At 39.2% G+C, this 18,269-nt stretch overlaps 2 protein-coding genes across 2 annotated transcripts; both read left to right on the top strand.

The window, feature by feature from the left end:
- The first annotated feature begins 3,180 nt into the window (after positions 1-3,180).
- LOC109152045 lies at positions 3,181-4,536 on the top strand. The gene is made up of 2 exons (XM_019299627.1): positions 3,181-4,111; positions 4,184-4,536. Exons 1-2 carry the CDS (start codon positions 3,181-3,183, stop codon positions 4,534-4,536), a joined length of 1,284 nt encoding a protein of 427 aa, XP_019155172.1.
- Positions 4,537-10,512: 5,976 nt separating this feature from the next.
- On the top strand, positions 10,513-12,761 carry LOC109152015 (leukocyte receptor cluster member 1 homolog). The gene is made up of 2 exons (XM_019299598.1): positions 10,513-11,277; positions 12,364-12,761. The coding sequence occupies exon 1, from the start codon at positions 10,605-10,607 to the stop codon at positions 11,274-11,276; it is 672 nt and encodes a 223-aa protein (XP_019155143.1). The 5' UTR covers positions 10,513-10,604; the 3' UTR covers position 11,277; positions 12,364-12,761.
- Positions 12,762-18,269: the final 5,508 nt, after the last annotated feature.

The raw sequence follows: 18,269 nt of genomic DNA, 5'->3' as shown, positions 1-18,269 counted from the left end.
GTGAGAACAACACCAATGCAGGTTTTCACCAAAGTGACTGAAAATCCAAGGCCAAGGTCATTTTCCCACCCATCAAGGGGAACAAGAATTATTGAAGAGATGCAGCAAAGACAGTATCTATTCCTCGATTCTGATGTTTCGCCCATGTTGGATGAGTTGTTAAAACTCAAGTTAATTGAATTACCAGAGATGAAGCGTCCCGAAGAAGCCTCTAGGGTGGACGAACCCAACTATTGCAAGTACCATCGTTTCCTTGGACACTCGATTGAAAAGTGCTTCATCTTTAAGGATAAAGTGATGGCGCTTGCTCGTGATGGAAAGATTGAGCTTGCTGATGCAACTACAAGCACCAACCAAATTTCGTGTGGAAGGTTTGCCCCGTTACTTGTAGACAATGATGAAGATGATGGGGGCACACAACCCAAATGCCCGCTTCCATTTATTGTGAAACATGTTGCTATGCAGCCTCCAAAGTCGCCTCAGGTCGATCCTGTCTGCGAGGGAGATTGGGTAGTTGTTACCCATAGAAAGTAGAAGAACAATGTTAGAGAACTTAGATCATTGGAGAAAATTACAAAGCGATGGGTTGAGAAAAAGCCAGCGGGGAACCTCGCCCATAACACAAAGATGAAAGGACGTCCCGACAAGTCTCGAACACTAGTTGCCCTGGCTCAATACATGCCAAAGGCGCTTCCTCTGCATGGGACAAATATTCCGGGAACTCGCTTGAATATTAAAGAGAGACATGTTGAAGAGGGGGAATGTTCATTCCCCGTGATTGAAGGAGGTGACGAGGTTCAAGTCCACAAAGCTGCGTCTTATACCACCGAGATAAATTTTAAAGATGAGGATCTATTGCTTGGTGGTACACCACATAATCGTCCGTTGTTTGTTGAAGGTTATGCCGCGAGCAAAAAATCAAAAGGATCTTGATTGACCAAGGATCGGCTGTGAACATTCTGTCACTCCGAGCTATGAAGGAACTTCACATCTCCACTGATGAGCTCTCTCAAAGCCGCTTAATGATTCAAGGGTTTAATCAAGGCGGACAAAGAGCACTAGGTACCATCAGATTCGACCTCAGGATTGGAACACAAAACTCAAGTACACTATGTTAGGTGATAGATGCAAGGACGTTTTACAACTTGATGTTGGGCCGGCCTTGGATACATGAGAATGGAGTAGTTCCCTCATCCTGGCACCAATGCCTCATGTTTGAAAAAGGCAGGGTGATAGAAAAGGTAGTCGCTGATGAAACTCCCTTCATCGAAGCAGAATCATATTTTGCAGATGCAAAGTTTTACTTGAAGAAACAAGTTGTAGAGGAGGCTGACCAAAGCGATGTTGACACACCTCCTAATCTAAAGTGGAAAGGCAAGCAAGTTGTAGACCAAGCTCATTGCAACAAGGAACTTGTTTTCCCACTTGCAAGAATTGAAACATTAAAAGCAGTTCCAGTTAAACTGCTTAAAGATGAAGCTCAAGTTGGGACAAGTCAAACAGTGCCCGCTAAGCGCACTAGCGGCTTCGACCCTAATGCCTATAAACTTTTATTCAAAGCTGGATATAATCCCAAAGAGCCACAGAAGCTGGGGAAACTCATCCCAGAAGCTGGCGGTAAAGGCAAGTAAAACCAGCAGGAACCGCATGCACGCAAAGGATTGGGCTATGTTCCCCCTAAGCCAGTGCGAATATTCATAAACAGAGCCACCAGTAACTGCATCACTTCTACGGATGAGGAGGAAAGTGACAAGAAGCAGTCTGTGTTTGATAGAATCGGAGATATAGAATCACGACAATTAGTCTTCCGTAGGATTGGGCCGAATCCCAAACCTGCTAAGAGGAAATCAGTACATGACAGAATTGGGGCTACTCAGAGTTCGAAGGAGCAAACCAACCCTCCTACTGAAACGGAACCCTAAAAAAGGCTTAGGAGTGCCGTTCCGTCTCGTATGAGACGAGAAATTGATATCCATGTCTCGTGTGGTGAAGTTTTGAAGGTCCAACCAAGAACTATTGTACACACCCAAGTGCAAGGAAGAAATCAAGAGAACATTGATTCAAGTTGTGAGGCAATACCAAGTCAAGTTGAGATGGCATCATCATTTCATATAACATTATAGGATGAGATTCCAACCGAGGGTGAAGATGCAGAGGATGCACCCCAAGAGTTAAAAGAAGGGGTACAAGCCGCAGTGGATGAACTAAAAGAGGTTGATCTAGGAACTCTTGAAAATCCTCAACCTATCTTCATTAGTTCACTCCTTTCCAATGAAGATGAAGAAACATATGTCACACTTTTGAAAGAATATATTAATGTATTCGCATGGACATACAAGGAGATGCCAGGGTTGGATCCAAAGGTAGCCGTGCACCGCTTGGCAATGAAAAAGGGGTGTCGCCTTGTTAAGCAAGCTCAACGGCACTTTTGCCCCGAGCTCATTCCCTCAATCGAAGCAGAAGTCAACAAGCTTATAGAGGCTGGTTTCATTCGCGAAGTTAAATACCCAACATGGATATCCAGCATTGTGCCTGTGCGCAAGAAGAATGGCCAGATCCGCGTGTGTGTAGACTTTCGAGATCTTAACGTTGCATGCCCGAAAGATGACTTCCCGCTCCCTATCACAGAGTTAATGATAGATGCTGTAACTGGACACGAGATCATGTCATTCATGGATGGCTCATTCGGTTACAATCAAATCCGCCTGGCTCCAGAAGATGAGGAGTTTACATCGTTTCGTACGCGAAAAGGTATCTACTGCTACAAAGTGGATGCCCTTTGGTTTGAAAAATGCAGGTGTTACATACCAAAGGGCTATGCAGACTATATTTGACGACATGCTTCATAAAATGGTGGAATGCTACGTAGATGACCTGGTTGTGAAGTCGAAACTCCGCACAGATCACATGATGCATCTAAGACATGTCTTTGACCGCTTGCGAAAACTTCAACTCAAGATGAACCCCCTGAAATGTGTTTTTGGTGTTGCTGCTGGAAAATTCCTTGGGTTTACTGTTTGACATAGGGGCATTGAGATCGAACAATTAAAGATCGACGCTATAATGAAGATGCCTGAGCCAAGGAACCTTCATGAGCTTAAAAGCTTGCAAGGGAAGTTGGCTTATATAAGAAGATTCATATCAAACCTAGCAGGAAGATGTCAGCCCTTTAGCCGGTTAATGAAGAAGGGTGTCTCGTTTGTATGGGATGAGGCCTGCAAGAATGCATTCCAAAGCATCAAGTCCTATTTAATGAAGCCGCCTGTGCTGACTGCTCCAATTCCAGGACGCTCGTTGATCCTTTACATCCCCACCCAAGAAAGCTCTGTGGGTGTTTTACTTGCACAAGAAAACAATAAAGGGAAAGGAAATGCTCTTTATTATTTAAGTAGAATGATGACGTCAAATGAGCTCAAATATCTGCCAATTGAGAAGTTGTGTCTGGCCCTTGTATTCGCAATCAGGAAGCTCAAGCACTATTTTGAAGCGCATACAATTCGACTAGTTTCCAGGGCAAACCCAGTGAAGTATGTCATGGCACAGGTTGTTCTTTCTGATCGACTTGCGAGGTGGTACTTATTATTTCAACAGCTTGAGATCACTTATGTACCACAGAAGTCCATCAAGGGGCAAGCCTTAGCGGATTTCCTAGCTGATCATCCAATTCCTGCCGAATGGGAGCTGTCCAATGATCTACCTTATGAGGATGTGCTTGTGGTTGAAGTTTTACCTCCATGGAAGATGTATTTTGATGGAGCGACACACAAAGAGGGGGCAGGCGCTGGAGTTGTCTTTGTTACGCCTGAAGGGGAAGTGCTTCCTTATTCATTTACCTTGATGGAACGATGCTCGAACAATGTTGCCGAGTATCAAGCACTCATTTTGGGACTTGAAATTGCAGTTGATATGAAGCAACTAAGGGTTAAGATATACGGGGACTCCAAACTGATTATCAACCAAGTACTTGGGGTTTACGAAGTAAAAAAGCCAGAGTTGATCCCATACAACGGTTATGCAAAGATGTTCCTACATTGGCTAGGATATGCTACAATGGAGCACATTCCAAGGAAACAGAATAAGCAAGCTGATGTCTTGGCTGCTTTGGCTTCAAGTATATCCCATCCTATAGATGAGCCTCGGTTGCGAGTATGCCAATAATGGGTGACCCCTCCAATCTTCGAAGACGATGGCTCTCTTGACGACATTGTTGAACTCCCGACTGCTTCTGTCTATGAGGTAGATAAAGAGGATTGGATGCAATCATTGATTGACTACCTTGTTGATGAGAAGTTACCTCAAGACCCTCGTAGGAGGGTAGATATAAGATGTCGAGCTCCTCGCTTCATATATTTCAAGGACGCGTTATATCGGCGCTCGTTTGATAGTGTGTTTCTTCGATGTTTAGGCGAAGAGGAAGCTTTACAAGCGATGGAGGAGGCTCACTCTGGAGTGTGCGGTGCTCATCAATCTGGTCCTAAGTTACATTTTCACATCAAAAGGATGGGTTACTACTGGCTTACGATGGTGAAGGATTGATTGCATAGACTATGCCCGTAGATGTCAAGCATGTCAATTCCATGTGAGCTTTATCCATCAACCTCCTGAACCGCTACATACGACGGTAGCATCGTGGCCATTTGATGCATGGGGGCTCGATGTGGTTGGTCCTATTACACCCAAGTCATCAGCAGTGCATTCGTATATATTAGCAGCCACCGGTTATATCTCAAAGTGGGCTGAAGCAGTGGCTTTAAAGGAAATGAAGAAGGAAAATGTTGCAGACTTCATCCGAGTTCACATTATCTATCGTTTTGGCATCCCTCGGTACATCCTAACCGACAACGGGAAACCATTCGATAATAAATTGATGGATAAAATCTGCAAACTTTTGAGTTCGAGCAAAGAAATTCATCAGTTTATTATGCATCCGCAAATGGACTTGCCGTGGCTTTTAACAAAACTCTATGCAATCTACTAAAAAGGTGGTGTCGAAGTCAAAACGTGATTGGCAAGAGAGGACGGAAGAAGCACTGTGGGCATACAGAACTACATACCGTACACCAAAACAAAGCACTCCATACTCACTGGTATATGGGGTTGAAGCAGTTTTACCTCTTGAACGCCAAATACCTTCTCTAAGGTTAGCTATCCAATAAGGGCTTACAAACGAGGATAATGTAAAGTTGCGGTTGGCAGAGTTAGAAGCTCTTGACGAGAAGAGGTTACAAGCTCAACAAAGTTTAGAATGCTATCAAGCTCGAATTTCTAGAGCTTTCAACAAAAGGGTGAGGGTCCGCTCATTCCAAATTGGTGACAAGGTATTGGCGGTTCGAAGACCTATCATTATTACAAGGAAAACCGGGCATAAGTTTACTCCAAAATGGGGTGGACCTTACGTAGTCCAAGAAGCATACTCAGGAGGAGCTTACAAGTTGATTGACGGAAATGGTGTGCGAATTGGCCCTATTAATGGGAAATTCTTAAAGACCTATCACCCCTAAGCACACGGACTACATAATGAATGATATCCACCGAAAATGTTGCACGTGGTTAAACTACTAAAACATCTCGCTTGTCTATGGGTGGGCCCAAGTCATAGACTCTCCTGACCCGCACGAGCTTAAACTGTGTACGGTAAACTCCTGGCCCGCATGAGTTTAAACTGTGAATGGCCCTACCTATTCAAATGGTCCTTTGAACTACGTTTGACTTGATCTCCTTTGCAGGGGTACGTAGGCAGCTTAGAAACACTTCCTCTTCTAAGTTCGGTCATAACTAAAATAAACCCCTTTGTGTCACGTTTGTTCAAAACAATATAAATGTATTGGAGTTTAGTCCTCTCTGTTCATGTTGTAATTAAGAGTAAATTCTTTTGACAGATTTCTATTTAAAGTGACTCATTTGAGTTTATACTTAGTTGCTTTTGTTCATGTTCAAGTTCAATTACTTTCTTCCAAGTATACTTTTTGCACTTGTAATCGAGAAAATTGTTTGCAAGTATTGTTGAAAAAAAGGGAATAAAAAAAAAAGAGAAGAGAATTCAAGTCATATTCAAGCCTTGTTTCTAAGTAAACTCATACTACAAATTAGCCGAAATACAAAAAAAGGTAAACAAATGGAAAATCGAAGAGCTAAGCGAAAAAAAAAAAATCTAAAGTATTTTAAAGCTCATGAGATCTTCCTTGTACGCTTCCTGCTCTCTTTTGATTAAAGTAAGTTTTTCTTCATCTTCAACCGTCAACGTGAGGCAGTCTTGAATACGTTTAACTTCCTCCTCAGCGGTGGTCACAGTCTTTTGCTATGCGTTATGTTGTTCTTGAGCCTCCGTCACACGGTCTTGGAGTTCTGGGTTCTTGGCCTGAATATCCTCCAACTCTTCCTGCGGATCCTTTATCGTTTTCTCCAGGAGGGTTTTTCGATCGGCAGCGTCTTTGAGGGCTTTCTGTTGGTCAAGAAGAAGTGCTTCGATTTGAGCATGCTTCAGTTGAGCTTCTCTAAGGACACCTTGCGTTAGATCTAGCTTCGCGACTTGGGTTTCAACGGGCAGTGCATTTGAGAGCTGCAACCGCGCCCGATCGTAATCTTTGGGTTTGTTAAGGAACTCGGCCACTCGTTGCTTCAATGTTGATAGGTCCACTCCATCCCGTCTCATTTCTTGGAGTTGTTTTTCAAAGCTTCCTTGGAAAGAAGAAATTCTTTCAGCTAGAATCTCATTAATCTTCCTGCAGATATTACTCCAAAGTCCTGCAATAAAAGCCATGTATTGTGATATAAACGACTCCTCGCCGGGAAAGATAGAGGCTTGGGACGGTTCTGGTTGCGCCTCTTGAGGAATTGTGTTTAAGGGCGGCGTCGATTGGTGAGATACTACCTCGATGTCAAGGGTATTAGAGTGTCCGTCACTTTGTCCCATCGAAGATTGGTGATTTGATGACTGGGCATCGTTGCTAACATGTGGCTCGACAGGATCCTGTAAGAAGTGGTACATGTACGTTAACAAAGGCCAAAGTTCAACGATATACGAAACGGGAAAAGTTTGGGGAGGTATTTTAACCTGGCTCAATGGTCTCCCTCTGGGTCGTTTCCAACAGCGATCTCGATCGTCATCACTAGCAGCATCCTCGTCCGAGCTTCGCTGCCTCACTTGGTCCTCCCTCCTCCTTCGAACTGCATGTCCTGAGGCTCTATCCCGAGATGACATGTCCTCTTGTGCAGGTGTTTTTTCTTTCCTCGAGATGGTTAATTGGTCTCTTTGTTCTTGAGTTCTTTCCTCACCAACGGGTATATTTGGGTTTCCATTAACGGCTATGTCCTTGAAACGATTCTCAAGAGGGTTTGCACTCACATCGATCAACCAGTCCTTGTACTCGTCCGAAAAATGATTTGGAGCAGCCGGGATCATGGGAAATGTCGCCCTGGATTAGGAGTTGATATTATCATATTGACGATGAAGTCAGAATCCTTCGGTGAGTGAAACATAGCGGACATCCTTCGCCAACAGGCCAGGGGCATATGCTTGATAGAATTGGTTAAAATATGAATAAATAATTGACTTTGGTTAAAATTAAATTTTTAGTAAAATATGAATAAATAATTGACTCCGGTAAAGACTAAATTTCCAGTAAAATATGAATAAACTTAAAATTGAATCATGTTTAGATTGAAACAAAGCATATAAATTTAAAATTTGAAATTTGAGATAAAACTTAAATAGTGTTATTGGACAATCTAAACAAAGCATATAAATTTAAAATTTAAAATTTGAAATTTGAGATAAAACTTAAATAGTGTTATTGGACAGGGACAAACTCCTGTTAAATATGAACCATGAATAATATACAAAATGTCTGATGCCAAAAGACATAAATGTATATAATTTGAATTGGAAAATATTTTATTAATTATTTAAACCCAGATCCTCAACCTCACATTGCTGAAAAGATTATGCGTGTGTAAACTTATTGGTGTATTATTGGCATGGTTGCAGTAGGCGCTAGGCGCTAGTCGGGCGGCCGGGCAGCGCCTAGCGCCTAGGCGCCGCCTAGACCGCCTAGGCGGATTCTAGGCGGCGCTAGGCGGGCACCAAAAAAATTAAAAAAAAATAGTAACAGACTTGTAGTTCGACAATTTTAATGAGGTTGTTTTCAACGTTCACTCAAATAACACATCTAAATAAATGAAATAATGATAATTTATAAGTCATAATGTCATAATAATATTAAAATCAATAATTAATGAAAGACGACATCGGTCAAAATCGGTCAAAATCGGACGAAATCGGTCGACTCGGCCGAGTTGGCCGAGTTGACCGACTCGGCCGAGTTGGCCGAGTTTGGCCGCCCAGGCCGCCTAGGCGGCCGGCCGAGTTTTGGCCAAAACTCCAAGGCTCGGGGCCGCCTAGCGCCTAGGCGGGCGCCTAGGCGACCGAGTTTTGCAACCTTGATTATTGGTATAAATAACATAATTTTATATTATTATTATTATTATTATTATTATTATTATTATTATTATTGTTGTTGTTGTTGTTATTGTTATTGTTGTTGTTGTTGTTGTTGTTGTTGTTGGTGGTGGTGTAAATCTATACTATTAATAAATTATTATTTTCTTATAAAATTATATAATAATTAATAAATCATTATTTAGTTAAACAATTACTCCGTATGTTATTACACAGAATTTACAAAGAATATTGCCAATTAATATATTACTTTCAATATAACAATTTCTTACCAATTAAGCTTTATTAATTATTTTACCAATAAATTAATTAATTAATATTAAGAAAAGTTTCAGCGGGAAAGTTGAAGAGGAGGATTTTACTTTTATTAATAGTATAGTATATAGGTATATATTCTAAAAACTTATGGATACTATACTACTATTAAAATATTTTATAAAGCCAAATATACTATATTGTTGCTATATATAAGTTGATTAAATGTTGAACTCCATTTCATCCTTATCAATAAAACCATAGAGGCTAAAAGACCAAAATATTAATTATTAAAAAAATGAAAAAGGTCAAATAGATTCTTAAACATTATATAGGATTTTAATGTAAATTGTAGTATGGATAGAAAAGTAAGAAACAATATATTTTATTAGAACCAATGACTGAGTGGTTCATTGGTATCCGGTTACTCCCCTAAGTGGGATGTGTAGGGTTTAAGTCTCAGTGTAGGCATAGATTGTATTCGTGGGTATTCCCCTTCCTTTGTAATAAAAAATATATATTTTATTAGAAATTGTATTACATTATTTTACAATATTACGCAACCTTTTAAGCCGGTTTTGGGTGGAAAATTAAAATGGAGGATTTTGTTTTTATTAAAAGAAGTATAGATAGATTATAGTACGAATAGAAAAGTAGGAAAGAATATATTCAATTAGTAATTATATTACTCTATTTTATAATTTTAGAATGGAATAAGGGTCAAATAGGCCACTCAACTGCACACCAAAGTGCAATTAGGCTATCGAACTAAAAAAAATGTTTGGGTCCTGAACAACACAAATTAATGCAATTAGGTCCAAATGACTCGTTTACCTTTTAAATTTTGCTGACGTGGTGGTTGTGAATTTAAAAAATAATTTTAAATAAAATAATTAATTAAAAAAAAAACATGGCCAGAGACAAACCTTCTCCGGCGGTCGAACTTCGTCTCCCTGACTAGGAGATGAAGGTCTCCATGGCCAGGAGGCCTTCGTCTCCCCCATGGCCGGAGACGTCTCCGGGCATCGAGGAGACGAAGGGCTTTATCTCCTGCCATGCCAGGGAGATGAAGTTCGCCGGCTGGAGACGATTCGTCTCCTGCCGTGCTGTTTTTTTTGTTTTGTTTTGTTTTGTTTTTTTTTTTTTTTTTTTTTTTTTTTTTTTTTTTTTGATTTTGATTTTTTAATTAATTATTTTATTTAAAATTATTTTAAAATCCAAAACCTCTCCAGCAGGTAAACATGTCATTTTAGATCTAATTGCATGAATTTGTGTTGTTCAGGGATCCAATTGCGTTTTTATTGAGTTTGATGGTCTAATTGCACTTTGGTGTGCAATTGGGTGGCCTATTTAACCCTTATTCCTTTTAGAATAGAAATTTTAATGTAGAATTACAATAAGAATAGAAAAGTAGGAAAGAATATATTCAATTAGAAATTGTATTACATTATTTTACAATATTAGAATGATAATTTTAATGTAGAATTATAGTAGGAATAAGAAAGTAAAAAATAATATATTAAAATTTGAGGATTTTATACGGGAAGTTAAGTTGAGTATTTTGTTTTTTATATATAGTATAGATAGTATAGATTAGGAAACCAAATTGACATCATAAACAAAAATTTAATAATGTATTTTTCTAACTAGTTATAGTCAATATTCTATCACAGAATTCGATCAATATACTTTCTCTAACCAATATCATACCTCCTTTGTGACTTCCCTCCTTCGGAGAGCAACAAAGGTTGCACAAATTAAATTATTTTCTTAAAAATAGCTTTCGTTCTTAAACTGCACAAGTATTTACAATCCCTAAACCGGCTTGTACTTAAACATCTGAAATTCGGTAAATTTTGTTCGATTTTCCGGTGCTCCGATCAATCGAGGCATGGGTGGTCACGGTGGTCTGAATATTCTCCCGCAAAAGCGATGGAACGTCTACAACTACGATAACCGCGAGAAAGTCCGCCGCGACGAGGAAGCCGCGGCTCGGGATGAGCAACTCAAACGCGACGACGCTCGCAAGCGGGATGCCGAGTTACGCCTCGAGAAGCTCCGGCAAGCGCGTGGATTAGCCTCCGATTTCGTCAACAAAGCCGCTGCACCTTCCTCCTCTTCCAATTCCAAATCCAAATCCAAATCCGAGGAGACGAGATTGGAGAACGATTCGAACCACATCAATTTGTTCGAAGGAATTCGAATTTTCGATCCGATTGAAGCTAAGCCTGAATCTAAAGACCAAAGGCCTATTAAGAAGGTGAAGAAGGAGCAGCCGCCTAGGGTTGTGACTGCCGAGGATGAGAAGTATAAACTAGGATATGGAATTGTTGGGAAAGGAACGAAATTACCTTGGTATATGGAAAAGCCGACCAAAAAATCTGATGAAAAGAGCGATGATGACGATGACGACTTGCAGCCGGCTAAGAAGAAGAGCAATGGGAAGAAGACGGTGGAGGAGTTGCGGAAAGAGAGGTTAGAGAGGGAGAAACGAGAGAAACAGAGAGAAAGAGCTCTGCTGAAGGAGAAAAGCGGCAGAGATGGAGGGTTCTCACGAAGATGAGGTGTGTATTTGTAACATCAACATTCTCTTCCAATAGCCTTCGCTGTTTATCTTTATGGATATGATAGTTTTAATTCCAATTGGTGTTAGTCTATTTTTGTTCAGATTGGTGCTGGTTTACTCCTAGTATTGCTGAATCATGTTTGAGTTTTAACTTTTAATTGCATGATGAATGACCACGAAAATTTAACTCTATTTCATATTATGCTTCATAGTGTTCTTGTAAATGGTGTGTTTGTGTTTCCCACTGTATCTTCTTATGAGCAATATTAATAGCTGCATGGAAATTGAGCTTCTTTCCAATGAAGTCAGTCTGGCAGTGATTGACTTGCATATGTTCCATCTTGTTCCTGTCTGCACTCTAGAATTTAAGAATGAATTCGTATACAATTGTTGAATCTCAGAGCGGCACTATGCTGCCTTTACCGATCCGGAGAGTCAAGCACGAGTTCTTTCATTATCTGATTGCCATATCTTTCTTAAAAGCAGTTGGTGATAGGTGGACATTAACTATTTAGAGCAACCACAATAGTGGTTTTTGCTCAGTTTTTGAGGAAGAAAAAACCAGGCATTTTTTACACTAATGGGACTATGGGAGTGGTGGTTTTAACTTGGTTTTTTATAATGCAAGGACTTGGTTTTTATTGGGCCCACATGGAAAAAGAAGCTGAGAGGCGCGATGAGTGTATTATTTGCCAAGCATGGCGCGTAAACCAGGCTTTTTACGTTTTTCTTTTCTCCCCTTTTTTCTCTCTCCCTCTCTCTCCTAGTTGCACCTCAAAAACCTCACAAAAATTACAACTATTGAGGATGCTCTTAAGTCTTAACCATGGTAAGCCACAATCGGGGCTGAACGCAGCTTACCCGGCCCACGCCCAACAACAATCACAGCTATGGAGTGGTGAAAATGAATAACATTAAACTTGCATTTTGAACTTGAAAGATTAAGCAATTCAGGGTACTTGTTGGGAAGCATCTAAAGATATTGATATGCTTGTTCTGGGCTTGAAATATTTAACTGGCGTCTAGTATTTGTTGCATAGGTTTTGAATTTCATAATTATGGTTTCTTATTTTTATGTTTGCAGGATGATTAGTGCGAATTAGTTCTACTCTGTATCTCTTTTATATACCAATGGATCAGAAATGGAAATTAAAGTTGGCATCTTTGGAAGCATGTTGGTTGTGTGCGCAAATTGTGTACTGGCACTGGATCTCAGTCCTTAACTGCGTTGAAAGGATGATAATGATGACCCTCTCGGATTTACCTGTGTCGGGTTTGCTTGCAGCCAAATATTTCAGAGGATTATAGAGCCTTTGGTTGCTTCTTTTGTCTCACTTGACTGCCCAGTAAGAGTTCATGCTGTTTCCTCTAGTATGTTGCTGGTAACAGTGTAGCTATTGTCTATTGAAGCATATCCAAAATGGCGTCCTTTGCATTTTTATGATGTTTTTAAGGAACCTAAATTGATGTTTTTTAGACTTCTATGCCCCCCACCCCCCCCCCCCCCCCCCCCCCCCATATTGGCAGACTGCAATCTTTGTGACATTCTTTGTATGTGAAGATGGGTATTCTTTGTATGTGAAGATGGGTATGTACTGAATTGGAATGTCTTAAAATGTAATTCTCCCAATGGACCCATGTATGCTAAACGTTCCAATCTGACATGATTTCTCTTTCAAACTAAGAGCAACATTATTAGAGGTTATTTTGGGGAGAATGTCAGATCAATTAACTCTTGTTCAAGATCATAGCTGATGCGGGAATGAATTAAGGGGGCGTTTGGTTCAGGTTATATAACATAACCAAGGGAATGTGACATTTCAAAGCTCACATTCCGGTGTTTGGTTCATATTATCTTAGGGAATCTAACATTCCCAAGGAATGTCACATTCCCTCCACATAGGATTTTGAAGGGAATGTGATTCCCTTCAAAATCTTAGGTAATGTAAGATAACCTTGATTATGTTAATTTATTTTATATATATATATATATATATATATATATATATATATATATATATATATATATATATAATTATTTTTGTAATTATATATATTTTTTATTTTTATTATGTTATGTTAGCATATAAAATAATTTTGTTTCTCAAGTTCAAGATTTTAGTTAATATTTTAAAATCATGTAATTATATATGATACCGTTATCTTATTTATTTATTTTAATTTTTAAATTTATTAAAATATATGAAAATATGTTAAGGATATTATAATGTGTATAAAAGATAACCCTAAACCAAACATCATTATATTACATACTCCAATTTTAAGCAAACACAGGAATCTAACATTCCCAGTAATCTAACATTCCCAGCAATCTAACATTCCCTAAGGTAATCTGACATTTCGTGAACCAAACGACCCCTAATTGAGAAATAATTGGCCTGCAACAACCCAACTAATGTCTAGAATTAAAAAAAAAAAAAAAAAGGCAAGGTGCGCGCTTGGCGCACCTTGCGCCCACAGCGGGCGTGTGTTAGCGCATGTGGAACACGCCCCCGCTGGGCGACTTTTGTTTAACTTTTTACTTTATTATTTTTTTTTGTTTTTGTTTTTGTTTTTTGTTTTTGTTTTTTAAAAGGGAAAATGTCACATTTTCTCTTGAGTTGTTTACTTATAGCATATTTCCCCCCTATATTGTTTATGTAGTCACTTTATCCCCTCAATTGTTTTTAAAGTGATTTTTTCTCCCTTTTTTTTTTTAAATAAATGTTTGAGCTGTTAAAAATGAGGGTAAAAATGGCATTTCATTTTTTTAATGGACCGCGTGCTGGTTTTTGCAACGTTCACCGGCATGAGAGTCGTTGACATCGAGTCGGTGGCGCGTGCTGTCCTGCCCAAGTTCTAAAGTTCTAATCCGGAGACTTGCGCCCGGAGACGTGGCGTGTTTTCTCGTCGTGTGGGAAGAGATGCTTGCTCACTGCGAACCCAAGGATCATGGTGGAGGCTTTCCTCAAGGAAAATTTGGGCGCTGATATGGTTATTGGGACAGATATTTCTACGTTTAAGGGCAGAGCTACAGGATTGGTAAATGAACCTGGAATCCTCGTCGCAAAAAACAACCCCGATGCTCTCCAAAATGTCTGTCTCGTCGCCAGCTCCAGACGTTGGAATTGGTAATCGCATGACTGATTTTCCTTTCATGAAATTATGCAAGGTTAGTTTCTCAGTCGTCCACCATTGAATCCGGCAAACTCCAAACTCCAAAGCTAGCTAGCAATCACATTTTCATTAATCCTTTTCACAACTAACTCCCAATTCAATGGCTTCCAGTGCTCTAGCATGCTTTGCTTCTCCCTTTGTATCAAATGCCTCCGTTTCCAAAACTTTCGTAAGGACGTCCGCTCCGTGCTCTGTTTTCTTCCCCTCTTCAGCCGGGAAACAGAACTGGACATGGAAACTTGCAACATAATCGGCATACAATTCCTTAAGGTCATTCATCACATTATGAAACAAGGGCTTACCAACTTCACCACCATATAATTGATTAAACTGATATGGCATGTACTCAGTCTTGTCCCTAGGGTCCAATATATTTCCATAAAAGATCAAAAAGTTCATATTGTATGGATCACCCCCGTATTTATCAAACTTAGCCTTCATATTCTTTCCCAAAAGATTAATAGATTCAGATTCAGCTCCCACCAGATCTTTTAATATGCAAGATAAATCAGAAACTTCAGAGAAGAATGTATTTGAAGTTACATACAAAGACCCAGAGATCCTAACAGTAATTTCATAAAATGATTTAAGAAATTTCACCAATTCCTTTACAGTTTCCCAATCCTTTTCATCAGGTATATTCACTCTCCCACCTAAATCAGAAATAAATGAAGATCCATGATCTTCATAAGCTTCAAACACTTTCTCATAAAGAAAAGCAGTATGCAACATCATATAGGTTGAGTTCCACCTTATAGGAACATCAAGAACCAAATAGTTTCTTGCTTCCACCCCAATTAAGTCAACAAGGTCTCTAAATTTTTAGAGCCTAGAAGGGGAGTTTCTCATATACCTCACATAGTCCCTAACCTTATTAACAGGCTTGTCAGATTCCTTTAATCCATCTTGCAACACCAAATTAAGGATGTGAGCAATGCATCTCATATGCAAATACTTAGACATCAAATTCTTTTTGAAAAAACCTATGGCAGTATCATTGCTTGAAGCATTATCCACAGTCACAGAAAAAACAGACTTTAACCCCAACTTAAGTAGGCAAGTTTCCAATGCCTTTGATATATTTTCCCCCTTACGTGAAGTTATAGGTACAAAGGAATTTTTATTTTTTATTTATTTATTTATTATTATTATTATTATTTTTTGTGTGCAGCTTCCCCTCACTGTCTATGAAATGTGCAGTTATGCACATATAATTGATTTTTTGCACAGAGGTCCAAGTATCAGTAGTGATACTCACCCTTTGACAGTTAGTCCTAAAGAAATTCCTAAAATTAACCCTCTCATCAGAATAAATCTTCAAGATATCTCTACTCACAGAGTCACAATCCATCTGGAAGGAATTTTGAACCTAAGACAGCAAACAAGAACAAACTTCCTAAAACCTTGACCCTCAACAAACCTAAAAGGTAGCTCATCAACAATAATCATTTCACAGAGAGCTCTCCTAATCAGCTCTTGATCAAACTTCCTAAAACCTTGACCCTCAACAAACCTAAAAGGTAGCTCATCAACAATAATCATTTCACAAAGAGCTCTCCTAATCAGCTCTTAATCAAATACCCAAGTCCCCAAAACCCCTTGAGCACCTTCAAAATCAGTTAATATAGAACTAGGGACAAGAGAGAATGTGAGAAGAGATTGCCTAGTATCCTTAGAGTGAGGATTCTTTAGGCAACTTAATATGTGATTTCTCAAAGAAGAAGTCACATGTTTCTTGGACTCACATGCAAACATTTTTCAACAGTATCAACACTTGCCTTTGATGACAATGTCATCATTGTTCTTAATTTTTTCAAAGTGATCCCATACAAGAGATCTGGTTTCAACCCTTTTTTTTTTTTTTTTTTTTTTTTTAGTAACAAATGGAGGCAATGGCTGTTGAGACGTATCCCTCTCTGTAGCTCCTGCTTCCATATCATGTTCCACATTTTGCAGAGAAGGTTGACCCAGACCCGCCAACACTTTCCATCTATGTAATAGTAGGAAAGTATTAGTAAATAGGAATCCATCATTTTAGATATTAGGGCAAATTCATCATTATTATTTATTACACATATTTCAGTTAATTGCATATTTCATCATGTATGCAGAATTTCACATAAATGATTTAAGGGTCACATATCCATAAACTTCAAACTTGATACTTGCACAGTTTCTCATTTACAAGTTACAATTTGTAACTTACAAAGAAATTCATAATCAGGCATTTAAGCTAATAAGTAGCATACATCTACTTTATAATGCTCATCATTTATATGGATTTCAGATACAGGGGCTCGGGCCTACACCAAATCATGGGAAATTATGCCCCAATTAATTAACCGTTTAAGCCTTTTAAGGGACAAGTCAGTGACATGCAAATCTAGAATCTGGAACTGCTCAAGAGATTCACAGTATCATATATATATACTTTATAATGCTAATTATTTATATGGATTTCACTCACAGGGCTGACAGGGGTTAGAGCTTCCACCAAATCATAGAATCACAACAACTGAACAAAGTATAACAAATTGCACAACCAAGTGATCAACTAATTAATCAATGGACAAGTGACATGCAATCTGGAACTTCTCAACAGATTCGCAGTATCACAGTCCATAGAAATGATACAATCATAGAATCACAACAAAGTATCACAAATTGCACAATCAAGGGACAAGTGACATGCAATCTGGAACTTCTCAACAGATTCGCAGTGTCACAGTCCACAGAAATTAGAATCATAGAATCACAAGTCACAACAACGTATCAAAATCTATAAAACTATAATATAATAATCTATAAGATTAGGGTTTAGATATTACTTCATTTCTCCAAATTAAACCCCTGCAATCCACCGGTCAGGTCAGGTCACCGTCTCTGCGTCTCACTCTCACAGCACCGGTCACCGGATTCAGGGGCTACCAGAATAGGGCTTCCACTGACTGACCGAAGAGGCGAAGACTAATAGCTTCCACCGGAGAGAACTGAGAGTGAGATTGAGTAGAGAGTAGAGAGATCAGAGAAGAGAGAACTGAGAAGGCTCTGAAATAGAGAAGTCAGAGAACGAGAGAGTTCTCTAGAAGGGAGTGGAAGGTGACTGCACAAATGAACGGTAGAACTAGGGTTTTAGCCCTTCATCACATTATATATAGTCATCCCACATGACGTCGTATACTTAAGGCCTTACCTACCCTTACCCTAGCTCGGATATTCGGACGGGTTCGGATGGCAAATATAGCCCCCTACTCGAATTCGATTAACCGCCTTCTATCAACGCAACGGATCATATATGGATGTTCGGATACGGATTTCGTCCGACAAAAGCAATTCGGGTTCGGGTCGGTCGGGTTTGGCGGAAAGTTCGGATACTGCACAACCCTACCGCCAAAGTAATGCGAATAAATGTTTTAAAAATACAAAAATAAAAAATCAAGGTAATTGATCTTAATATAATGACATCCAAAGCATCAATATAAACAAAAAACAAAATTTAAAACAAAAAATCTAAAAGTACTAATGCAAACTTAAAAATTAAATTATCAATAAACTCACATAAACTCATGAACGCACGATGAACACACAGTACATGCACGACATATGTACAATACATGTAACGAAGAATCTGAATCCACTTTGACCTAACCTAAATCGAAAGTGAATTTCACATATATTTACTCCACAAAATATCTATTTAAAATGTCATTTGCCCCTTCTCTCTCAGCTCTCCCCTTCAGGCAAGGTTTAGCCCCCTCCCTCCCTTTCCCAGTACTTCCTCCATCGTCTTCTCCCACAGCTCCCCAGTCCCTT

The sequence above is a fragment of the Ipomoea nil genome, unplaced genomic scaffold (genome assembly GCF_001879475.1).
Source record: "Ipomoea nil cultivar Tokyo-kokei standard unplaced genomic scaffold, Asagao_1.1 scaffold2360, whole genome shotgun sequence".
Lineage (NCBI taxonomy): Eukaryota > Viridiplantae > Streptophyta > Magnoliopsida > Solanales > Convolvulaceae > Ipomoea > Ipomoea nil.
Note: the sequence above shows the minus strand (reverse complement) of the source record. Positions and strands in the feature narration are given on the sequence as shown.